This window comes from Mercenaria mercenaria, chromosome 6 (genome assembly GCF_021730395.1).
Source record: "Mercenaria mercenaria strain notata chromosome 6, MADL_Memer_1, whole genome shotgun sequence".
NCBI lineage: Eukaryota > Metazoa > Mollusca > Bivalvia > Venerida > Veneridae > Mercenaria > Mercenaria mercenaria.
The window spans coordinates 76,684,242-76,696,776 of NC_069366.1; the positions used below are offsets into that span (position 1 = coordinate 76,684,242).

The window sequence follows — 12,535 nt, forward strand, 5'->3', positions numbered from 1 at the left end:
ATTAAATATTTCTAATTTCCCTGATTATTACACTTATGCATAACAATATATTAGCATGAATAAAAACCACTCTACTATCTACTTCGTACAATGTAAAACATTATGGTGCATGGACTTAAACAACTCAACGGGAAAGCTAAATTCAACATCGGTTAACTACTATATACTTGTTTTGCAAAAAAAAACTGTGAAAAGTATAAAGTATATCGATTGAAATAATGATCATAATTAAAACGTTACTACTGAAAATCGATTGAAACAAATGAATGTGGTTTTATCAATACGTGGCGCCGCATATTTCCATAAATTTAAGATACGGAATAAAATAGATGTTGTAAATAACTGCCTTCGGAGGAGCGATGTTATTGGAATTGCTGGGAGACTTGTTTATCTGTCGCAGTATACTGCAATGTATTGGATAAAATAGAACTGCTAGTGTATCTGAGATAACTTCAATTTGATTATTATCGCAGGAAATTGCAGTAGTAGCCTAGATAACACTTAGCCGTGTATATACTTCGTCGAAGGATATCAAAAACAGATGGATTTAAAAGAATATAATTTAAGGAATATGATTTCAGCTTAATAACATATTGTTATAATATTGTAATAATGTAATATAGGTACAAACGTGATAATACATAAAGTATACAGAAAAATATTTTGTAAACGAATATCATGTGTACAGTTGTTATCAGTGACGCATTTAAGTGTTGATTTTGTGTAAATAAACAGTAATGGACATTATTGATCGATATACGTAATGGAAAACTGAGCTTCTTCGCAGTAAGTGTAATTAAGTGATTGAATTTCACTTTCATCTCATCAGCATAACATATCTGGCGTAAATAAAAGGCCAAAATCAAATATCAAAATGGAGCATTTTCGTCGTGGGGAGGAGATGGCATCTAGTAAGGACGATACTTCGTTTGTATATGACATACTATCTGAGGGACATTTACAGGCAAAAGCACATAGATCTAGATCATATTCAATGCATGTAAGCAGACCTTTAGTACATGACAACAGCGCAAAGAATAGAAAAGTTCGGCCTCGTAGGATGAGTTTGCCTGCAAATGTAACAAGACTTCATAAGGAACGACGCTCAAAAGTAGCAGTAGAAAGCGAACATGGACAGACAAAAGTTCATAAAAAGGATGAAGAGGAAAAGGCAGGCTCCAGTGGAAATAGGAGAGCAAAATCTTTCAAAGAACACTCTGAAAAGGATGAATGTCATCAGAAAAAAGTCAGATCATTTAAAACTACGTCTAAAGGTCTAGTAAATTGCGGTGACTCCTACGAAGTAAAACCTGAAGAGGAATATAATATTACGGATACTCCAACTACATCACTGGATTCTTCGCGTCATACAAATGCAATTCGGCAACATATTACTAGCAAATATCATCTTGACAAGAGTTATTTCAGAGTTTTGTTGACAGGCGCTCGAGATGTTGGAAAGACCTCTCTTATAAAACAGTTTACTCCGCCTGATTTTCTAGGTAGGGAAAGTTTAAGAATCTAACAGTAATTTTATAGCGATGATGTTTAAATCTTGTAATATTATAAATGTTTTGTCCTTGACCTTTCATTATATTGAAGGGTTTGCCATCGTTAAATCAGTTTAGCTATATGAAGACGCCTCTAATGTTACAACTTTCAACTATATGTAAGAACAAAAGAGATTTATATCATGATTCTAGATACCCCTTAAATATATGTTAAAATGAAAGTTTATTTTAATTTTGTGTAGTTATGTGAAAAAACATGTTAGTCCCTCACACTTTTTCGCCGTAGCTCTCAAAATAGCTCACTGTCGTCAGCGGCAACGGTACCATTCTATTTGATTTCACCTGGCACGTAATTATATTATGAAAATGATGAAATATATTGAACCTGTTTAACGTGAATTATGTAAACCTTGCTCTGGGAAAAGATTTTTAAAGAGTGGCTGTCTTTTCGAATTACCTTTAACCTGATATCTTTTAGCTTTGAACCACGACTTTCGAGGTAGACGATAGACATTGTACCAACATGCAATGCCCAAATACATACTGTTAAACAGCGCATACTTTATAGATTTTGTTTGAAGATCAAAATATCCGTGCTTTGATTAAATATTACGAAACTAAAATGTGATTAAAAGTAAACAAGTATGTCTTATATGTTACGGTCCAGGTTAAGTATTCTAATATCCTGATTTACCGCTCTGTTAAGAATGCACAGTAAAGATACGATTCAGCAAAACCCTGATATATTCTCTGTAATTCCTTTTGTCATATCGCAGGTTTTTTACTTGTACGATATTTGCACACATTCATATAGCCTGAATGTCAAAGCAAAGATCTTATCGGAATGCTACAAAGCAAGTTTGGGGTCTAATAATTGTTTACAGATGATATAAAACAAACAGAAATGTTTGTATGACGAAACATGTACGACTATTTTAACAACACTTACGCGCGTACAGTTTACATAACAATCTGATGCCATAGTAACTATGCAGTATTGATAAAAAAATCTAATATTTCTAATTCCATAATGTTCGTAATAGATGAAGCGCTGTTGATTTATTACATTGACTTTTAACTCTATAATGGTTGTTTGTACAAGTATATAAATGCATATTTCTTATAAGTGAAAAACATATTTAACAAAAGGTAACAACTACTACATTCCAAGTTTCAAAAACCTAAGTATTACCGTCGTAGCAATCACTGCTCAGTTCAATTTAATGCTAAAGTTCTCTTTAGAAACTTTGAACTCTTAAGTTGTTAAGATATGTTGAAAGAAAATTACAATAAACAGGGTGACCAACGTGACTTATTCCTCGCCAGTGACAACCTCCAACACAGTGTTGCTTCCCCTTATCGGTACAGTAGCCACTGCCGCCACGTGAAAATTGGGCTGAATTTCAGCCGAGTTATATTTTTCATTAATTTATTTTTGTTGTATAAAGTTTTTATCTCATTAGTAAAATATTATATATTTTGCATATAAAACGAGCAAATAACTAAAAAAAATGATACAGAAATACTAAAAATACTTCTCTTTCTGGTGTTGTGACGCGCACCTGCTCAAAATGTAAACAATGAAATTATTTGATGGTATTTTGAGTACAGTAAGAGAATTTGACAAATGACATAATGCAGAATATAGATACATTTAATACTTTCATTACGTTCTTAAAGGTTGTGACAAAAATGCCAATTTGCCTTTAGATTATGGCAAGCATTTGATTTATCAGGCGTTGCCAAGCGCGTAGCCATTTTAGGATCACATGATTGAACCATCATCACGTGATTTGTATGAGGCAGGAATGATTGTTTGACAATATTTCTGCGCGTAGGTTGCACCAGTGAGTGATAATTCATATCACCGTTCTAGATAGACATCTCATACAATAACATCATTTCATTTATAGTAAGACAATTTTTATTTGCATTATAGGTCATCTTGTTTTACAAAACAAGGTCTAACTAAAATGGAAATAAATGCATACAAATAATTCTTTTATTATATTTTTTGTATGTGAAATACATAATCTCAGATCCTATATTGCGTTTTGTACGTTCGTTTGACACTGAAATATTATGCATTTATAACAAGTATGAATCCACTGTTTAACGTAACGTCATTATTAGATCATGTATTTTCCGTTTTACTTGTTTATCTTGAACCAAAAAATAAGGTACCACCGAAACGTCGATAAAATAAAGTAAAAATAGTGTTGATGTTGATCTTTAAAGAATCATTTCAATGCGGCAGAATAATGTTTTTTAATACATGAGAAAAAACAAACAAAATCACCGTGTAGAGCAGCACCAACATTTTGATCAAAAGCCAGTGTTTTTACACTGACATCCAGTACATGTAACCTTCTACAATGTAACTGACAATAGATTAATGAGGTTGAAAATTGCACTCTCCTCTTAAAACTTCAAAATACGTGTAGATTACATTTCGATAACGTGGATGAATGACTTGCATTTTTGTTACTTTTATAAAACCAGTACCAAGTTTAAAAATCCACGTAGTCAACGTCAAACAATCGAAATTCTGCAGAATTATATTGATACCAAACTGGAGCATATGTTTTCTCAGCAAATTATCTATCAGTCATGGAAGGTGGAAAAATATATGAATTCTTAAGAGATCAATGGGCGGACAAAGCAATTTCATGATAGGATTTATTTTGTCGATATATTTTACAACTACTTTCTTTCCATAAAATTACTTTTGTTACGTTTGCATTTATATTGATGCTTTAATATACTTAGTCATGGAAGGCGGAAAGCATATGAGCCGTGCCATGAGAAAATCAACATAGTGGCTTTGCGACCAGCATGGATCCAGACCAGCCTGCGCATCCGCGCAGTCTGGTCAGGATCCATGCTGTTCGCTTTTAAAGCCTACTGCAATTAGAGAAACCGTTAGCGAACAGCATGGATCCTGACCGGACTGCGCGGATGCGCAGGCTGGTCTGGATCCATGCTGGTCGCAAAGCCACTATGTTGATTTTCTCATGGCACGGCTCATATATTAATCCTTAAGGTAGCAACAGGCGGACACAGCAATTTCATGATAATACTAGTAGTTATTTTGTCGATATATTTCACAGCTTCTTGTCTTAAATTTACTATAGATGCTTTAATATACTTAGTATGTGCGATATCAGGATTAAAGAGCTTTGCATAAATTTTAAATTTCATTTTTGCATTAACTTCTTTACTGAAAGTTTTCACAGTAAATAAATTTAAAGTATTCAGCAAGAACACTCTATTAGAATTGACTCGACCTGACTGAAGTGCGCAATCTGTAAAATAAACATTTTATAAAGTAATTTTGTTTTGATGTATTTCTTATGGCGCTGGGCATATCCGACGAGGTATTGTGTACAATAAATGGAATAAACATATGCATAATTGCTTCTGGTATTCGAGTTGTACGACATATGTAAGCAGTTACTATTCTACCTGCCGGTAAGACGTCATATTCAAGTTATTGTTTTGACGTTTCTGTGTTAACAAGATAGACAGAAAAACACCAACGTTCTGTCATGACCTTCCTATACATATCTTACGTACATACGGTCTTGATTTATCGGGAACAAATGATGTAGTCTCTTCACCTGATAATATGACAATAGCATGTGTATGTGTTATTTCAAAATGTCGGGTAATATTGATACAAAATGTAATTGCTATGCATTGTGTCTAAAAGCATACGTTCATGAGAATATTCTTGGAGTGCAATAGTAGACAAGTCGTTTTTGTTTCCACTATTAATATATTGGGTATTATAGGCCAATTAAGGAAGCGTAACTTTTTTTTTAAATGATAGTAGGTTAAATCCATTATGTTAGATTTAGCAGCGTATTCTAAATGATACATTAAACAAGTTTTTACTGATTTTTATGGCATAAAGGAACTACGATTTTTTATCGTTTTAGTAATGCCTTTAAATGTATTTGTAAACGCCGTTTAAATGCAACTCTGATATATACTCAATACAAAATTTAGTCAGCACGCACTTTTATATGCGTATAATTATAATACAATTAAACTTCGATGACTTTTGTATAGATTTTCTTATATTTATCAAACTTCAACAGAGTTTTAGATTCATTCTATAGTCTAGATGAAAAAATATAGCCCTTTCTGTAGAACAGATATTGTCCAATAAAAGCACTATCGTCTAGTTAAACAAATGAAACTGCGAAAATGATGAGATATTTCAGCATTAAATTAAAAATAACCTGATGAAAACATGTTTGATATGCTACCACTATTCCTGCAAACCTCTTTCTTGGAAGTTGAATAGTTTGTAAATTATCCCCTCAAGTTTAAAATAAGAGCAATTTAAGATGGATTTCACAACAGGAGAATAAAAGTTAGTATACATGATTAATAACTCATTCTTTTCTTAGAAAACCCAATTTCTAATTATAATATCCGTTTACAGGCCCACATCCGTCTTAAAATAGGATTTCCTATGTATCTTGGCTGATAAACATTAATGAGCCACACCATGAGAAAACCAACATAGTGCATTTGCGACCAGCATGGATCCAGACCATCCTGTGCAGTACGTTTTCAAGGTCTATTGCAATTAGAGAAACCGTTAGCGAACAGCATTGATTCTGACCAGACTGCACGGATTCACAGACTGGTCTGGATCTATGCTGGTCGCAAATGCACTATGTTGGTTTTCTCATGGTGCGGCTCATTTTGTTTTCAGGATATTTCGTCTAACCTTCATGTTGAAAACTCTATAAATCTTGCTGTAGTTAGCGCATACACAAAATGCAATAAACATGATGTTTTAAGTACTGAATTTATATAATTTGGTCACATAGAGTTGTACAATGTATCTATTTGATTTAAGGTAAACTTAGATTGGCTGATCTGTGCATTCAATTATTTGACATTTATTAGTGTCTTTGGTATGTCAAAGTCGGTGACACTTGCTCTGTAATTTAACATTAACGTGAAATATATGCATTCTTTTAATCACTTTAACCATATGTCTATACTTTCAGCTCAGTCAGAGGGTGACAGAATTGTTACATTGCAAGTAGATGGGGAAGAATCAACATTAGAATTTGTACAATCAGAAGATTTCCAGGTAACTTTTAGTGAGTCAGACTAGAACATTATTACATAAAAAATTCCTGCACCAATAACCAGCATTTGTCTTGTTGTACAAAATTAAATTGTCTAGACCTACAAATGTGTAATGGTCAGGTTACAGGAAAAGTTTTTTTTTTTACTCAGCCTTTAGTGACTAAATAAATAACTCCTGTACTAATTGTTTTGTAACAGTCAAATTATAACATAGTACTTAGGAGGCAAACAACTAAACCGAGCAAAATGTAGAAGACTCTTTTTGAAGAGTTATTGAGAGGAACTGAATTGTGCAAAACCCCTGTATGTACCTGGCAACAGTTTGTTGATACAATAACCCTTAACCAACTTAGATTTTCTACACGTGTCAGATATACTGGTAGCACCAAGCGCAAGCACTTAACGATATATTTTACGCCGCAACGCGGGGCTTTTTCGTTGAGAAAATGAAACTAATACATAAAACACTCGAAAGCTTATCAAGCAAAATTACAGCAAACTCGCTTTGAATATGTCACGAGAGGTAATTATCGCGAACACTCATTATTCAGTATTTGAATTCCGCTGTAAATAGCATTTATTCATGCAGTATATGATTACAGAAGTGCAAAGTTTCAGCAGTAAACAGAAATATTACAACTTGAACATATTGAATACAATTAGGCCAGCGTTGACGAAACAAGACGTTTCTAGGCACTATTGACATGTTATGTTGAAATTTTATCTTTGGGAACATATTAATATGGACGGTTATACAAAAAGTTGTTTAAAATGAAATATTTCTGATACATAAATAATCAGTTTTATTTTCTATGATTCTATACATCTTACTGCATCGTATCATTTGAAATACATTTCTGAGTTCATCAGATTACGTCAATGGTAAAACCTGCCTGATTATATAACAACAAGGTCATTAAATGAGCTGTGCTGATAATTAGATTTCAGTCCATAAACGGAAAAAGTTGCAGTTATCCTTGACATCATTTGTATGGCTTTTAGTTTGTTGAGTGAAAACCTTTACCGTTAGGAAGACTTTCGGTGAAGGTAAACTAAGACCAGGGATTATCTTTCACTTTTAGATATTTTCGATAATAACACCTGTTCAATAGGACTGCGATAAATTGAGATATTTTCATGAAGCGTTAAGAACCTGCGGATATTTATTAGCCTTCTTTCTTTACGGATATATTCAAAGAATTTGTGGGTTTCTTTTTGTTTTTACAGGAAGAAGATGAAAATTTAGAAATTGACGCTTTTGTCGTTGTATACTGTATCACAGATAGAGCTACATTTGACATTGCCGTAGATCTGCTGACGCATATACGGGACGAAGTAGGATCAAATAAGGCTATAATTCTTGTTGGTAACAAATCCGACCTTGAACGTAAGAGGACTATCAGTCAGGAAGGTAGGTTTGTGGTGGTGTTTTTGTCATTCATCGATCTAAGGAAGTGTTATTCTCTGTTTGCGCAGTCTATTTTGTTTGTGTATAATTATTGACTTTTCATATTTTAATGTAACTGTCACTTGTCTACGTATACACTTCTACAGTTTCGTTCTTGTGATGCTACATTCTATTAACGTGATTATTCCATTTCCTTTCCCTTTGATAAATATTATTTGGAAATGGTAGCGTAAACATGCCAGTTATTTTCAAGTTTTTTCGCTATCTTTAGTAATGAATTTTCTCTTTGACATTTGATATTCTTTAAAGCCTTCTGTTAACATTTTAGAAGATTTGTTGTAATAAATCATAGCATATTTACTAATCATAGATAAATGATTTTACAAATATGAGGCTGTCTCCACACATAAGTCTATATAATTGGAGGCGGGCAGATAGCTGTTCTAATTACTTCTAATTACAATGACATATTTTTATGTTTTCAGAAGGACGGTCTGCTGCGGATGCATGCGGTTGTAAATACATTGAACTTTCTGCTGCATTCAACCATCGTGTGGATGAACTGCTTGTCGGTATACATAAACAAATCAAACTTAAATCTGAAACTGACAATGAGGAAACTGAGAGCAGAATTCCAAAAGCGAAAGAGAGAAGGAGTTCATTTAAGAGGACTAAACGTTTTCTTGAAAAGGTATTTCATAAACACAGTAGTAAAGACAAGACGACGGAAAATTTGTACGTGGAATGAAACAAAATGAAATTATGAAACGCATTATGCTACAAACGAACAAGAACTGACTGATATCAAAATTTCTAAACAGAACAAATTAATGATACGTTTAGATCAGAATGTACAACGGTAAATCTAGGTTAATCCACAGTGTACATTCCAAACAGAGAAAAAACATATAACCGCCAACAAGTATTTTCGCCAATTAATGTATGCATTTATTGTTACGTGTGTGTTTTTGTTGAGTCCTGAGATTTGTGTCAATCATGTTTGTTCTTTTGGTTTGTATATATTGGAAATGTGATGTAAAAAGAATTCTCTTAAAACCGGTTCCGTTATCTATTATTGTGAAATATATATACCTCAAAGACGCGCCACAGAATAACTGTATTCTTTTGTATTTCCATTATGGTAATTATAAATGATTTGCATGATAAAAATGAGAAATACAAGTATCTACAAACAAATTGACAGTGACATATATAAGGCCAAGACAATGTGTTTAATGTCTAAATATTGTATTGAATGAATGTAGCATTATGCACATGACACAGGGTGAGAAACCGTGACACACAGTATTTCATATATTAAGCTGAGTTTAGATCAAACGTGTTTCTACAGGGTAAGACAGTAATTTATCTATGTTTTTAAACCTATCCTGAAAAGAGATTGACAGAATAAGTTTGTGGATAAATTTGTGAAAACACATTAATTTAGGGAGGGCCTAAATTATCCACCTGACATCATGCAAAATAGTTGTAGTATAGCTGTATTACGAGAAGGATTTTCACGAAGTTCATGTTGGAGACAAACGTAGGTCAGTAGGTTGTGGTGGGTCTTTAAGAAATCTATCGGTTTGAACCGTAACAACTATTTGACTGGTGCCCACTTAAATAAATATAAAAGAGAATTATCATTCCTTCACATGCGAAATTAATGTAATAAGTCTTTCTTCGAATTTTGACCCAACGGTCCTTTTCAAGATCGAAATTTCAATAATAATTTTAGTTAAAATAATAATAATAATGATTGTAAAACTTCGACGACAGGGTTGAGATTTGTATAATATCAACGTAAATATTTCCCTATTTGCGGCATTTTGTGCATGAATACAAATGCCTTTTACTACGTGAGTATCTTTATGTAATTTTGCATCTTGCGGTCTTTGTAACTTAGTCCTAAGACTTTTTGTTTCAGGATAAATCTATCTCCCTTAGAGGTGATACATACGTTAAATCTTTTTTATATAGTGAGTTTTCTAATTTGTTGTGCTTTCAAATCTGTGAATCAAAACTTTCCTTATTAATAATATGTTCTACGTGTGACTGTATCGATTTATCCAAACTACAGTAATTCATTTGTAGGACAGTTTTTAGTGATTCATAAACCTTTGTTTCCAGTCACTGTTATATAACTGCATGCAATTTACATTGCATTTACATCACATAACGTAATGCAACAGCCTTTGGAATTAAAGGATCTTTCTAGCATATCTTGTTCTAAAATATTTGCATTTTAGTTATGCAAATGAGAACGGATCAATAAGTGCATTTCAAACACACAGCGATTGTTGCAGTTCCCTTTTCATTACTTTCAAGCAGACGCATTCATTCTGTTTAGATATCATGTTAGTGCATTAATTTCTGTTATGTCATCAATAGTTCGTAGCACGTCCGATTAGAATTTGTAAATCGGAACTGAAACATCGTTAACATGGAAATTGGCAATTTGTTGCAAGTTATTTTTCACATTGCATATAAATACTTGTCGAGACATGTTTCAACGTCTTCATGAGATTGACACGAGCTATTTATTTCTACGTCTGTCGAATTACTGTTTGTCAGGTTGGAAGAATAATATAGATATATTAATTTCAAGACTGTAGGATATCGCGAAAATTAGTGATAGAAAATACACCTAAACATTTACTTGACAACAAAAGTGGATAGACAGCATTTCCCTAGAAGATATACACATTCTGGTTTAACGCACTAACTATGGATCAAAGTACATGTATGTGTAAAAATGTGTTACTTGAAAATTAAATGGCGTTTATACCGTATTTACGCCTTTCTTTTCGACCCTGTCCCACAGTAGTTCCCTATTTGCTTGTCCTTCTTTTACCTTTTACCAGGTCTATGTATTTTAGTTTAAATATAAATCATTGCACATCTATACATAAGCTGTTATAAAGTTTCGTTTCGTGGAGGCGTCATTCTCAAAACGTGTTGAGACCAACTTGTATTTTACATGTGGGAAACCGTGATAACCGACATATATATTTAACATCTCTGAATTTCGTCCCATTAGTTTCACAATCCGCGAATACAGGGTCTTTAAAGGTTATACTTTATCTATAAATGGTATATGTATTGTAAGAGGACCTAGCTCTACAAGGGCAGTCGGCGAGTGTAAAAACATATTAGAAAGTTGATTGAGCTTTAGCAAAACTTTAAAATATTTGACATACAAAATTCAGCCTTTCAGGTATTTCAGCCTTAAAAGAAAACAAAGTCAATGCTAATCAAATTCAAACAAAGCCCGGGAAATAAAATAATTACAAGATGAAAGACAAGTGCATGTACTTCCGGGTTTAGCGCCTTTTAAAACAATTTTACTTGGAAAGGAATTTACATAAGCTATCAGCTTGTTTTCCAATCCATGTATATGACATGTAAAAATTTGTTGTACATGTTATGTGTATGTTGCTTAAAAAAATAATAAAATATTGTTTAAACTAAAACAACTTTAGTCATATAAACGAAATAAACTACGATGCCATTCAGTAAATAGTTGCAGCTGATTCATGGTTTTAAATATCCGTAAGTGCCTTGAAATATAAAGAAAAGATACGTCTTCTACGCATCAAATTTCTGTTATGACCGATAATGTATACATAAAGGACATGTGAAACAAAAAATGTTAAACAGACAAACAAGACTAAAAACAATACTTAAGAAGATCCTTTGGAAGCATAGAATGCAACCAAGCAAAATAATAGCAGACTCGGTTTGATTGAGTCTGTACATGAGAGGTAGTAGAAAGTGCAACACCACTCACGCCCCGTAGCTTAAGCGGAACTCTATTACCCATGAACATAGAGCAGACTCCATGATCCCAAAGCACCAGAATATATGTTAACACTGAATCAAAGTACGGGAAGACTTTTAACGGCCACCACACGGCACTTAAAGATTGTTGTTGTGATAGTTAATACAATCTGTAACACGATCCTTTGGAAGCATATATGCAACCAAGCAAAATAATAGCAGTCTTACTCAGTATAAAGTACATTATGTAATCTTACACAGTTTTGAAGACGAAATTTGTGCAACTGTAGCGCTCTCATGCCCAGTGCTTTAGAGGATATATTTCTCTTTGTAATCAATAAATAAACTATCCTCAACCATGCGCAACATGGACAAAAGACAAAGCTGTGTTTGTGTAAATTTTGAATATGATGTAATGAAACAATAAAATGAAAATTTTTTGTCCGAACGTATATTTGACTAAAGCAACTTTGCACTTCATGCAGTACAATAATAACGGCTAATTTTCGTTTAGTCATTAGACATTGTTTCAGGTTCTTTCATTGTAAAACCTTGGAGTATGTTATCTTTATTCTGGGAGAATAACGCTAATTAAAACTGATATTGACTTTGCAAGAATAGACGTGTTTTTATTATTTTAATTGTACAGTTAATAAGTGACCAAACATTGTGTATGTCTAATGTAAAAGTAGTATGACACGTCGCACGGACATCTAACTAT

At 33.1% G+C, this 12,535-nt stretch overlaps 1 protein-coding gene across 1 annotated transcript; it reads left to right on the plus strand.

The window, feature by feature from the left end:
• Positions 1-643: 643 nt before the first annotated feature.
• Positions 644-10,254, plus strand: LOC123548472 (GTP-binding protein GEM-like). The gene is made up of 4 exons (XM_045335772.2): positions 644-1,502; positions 6,542-6,627; positions 7,854-8,037; positions 8,520-10,254. The coding sequence occupies exons 1-4, from the start codon at positions 875-877 to the stop codon at positions 8,780-8,782; spliced, it is 1,161 nt and encodes a 386-aa protein (XP_045191707.2). The 5' UTR covers positions 644-874; the 3' UTR covers positions 8,783-10,254.
• Positions 10,255-12,535: the final 2,281 nt, after the last annotated feature.

Bases quoted from the DNA above. Each gene is read 5' to 3' on its own strand.
- LOC123548472 (XM_045335772.2), top strand. From the start codon at position 875: ATGGAGCATTTTCGTCGTGGGGAGGAGATGGCATCTAGTAAGGACGAT. The intron at 1,503-6,541 runs GTAGGGAAAGTT...CTATACTTTCAG, and splicing joins TACTCCGCCTGATTTTCTAG to CTCAGTCAGAGGGTGACAGA. The intron at 6,628-7,853 runs GTAACTTTTAGT...TTGTTTTTACAG, and splicing joins TACAATCAGAAGATTTCCAG to GAAGAAGATGAAAATTTAGA.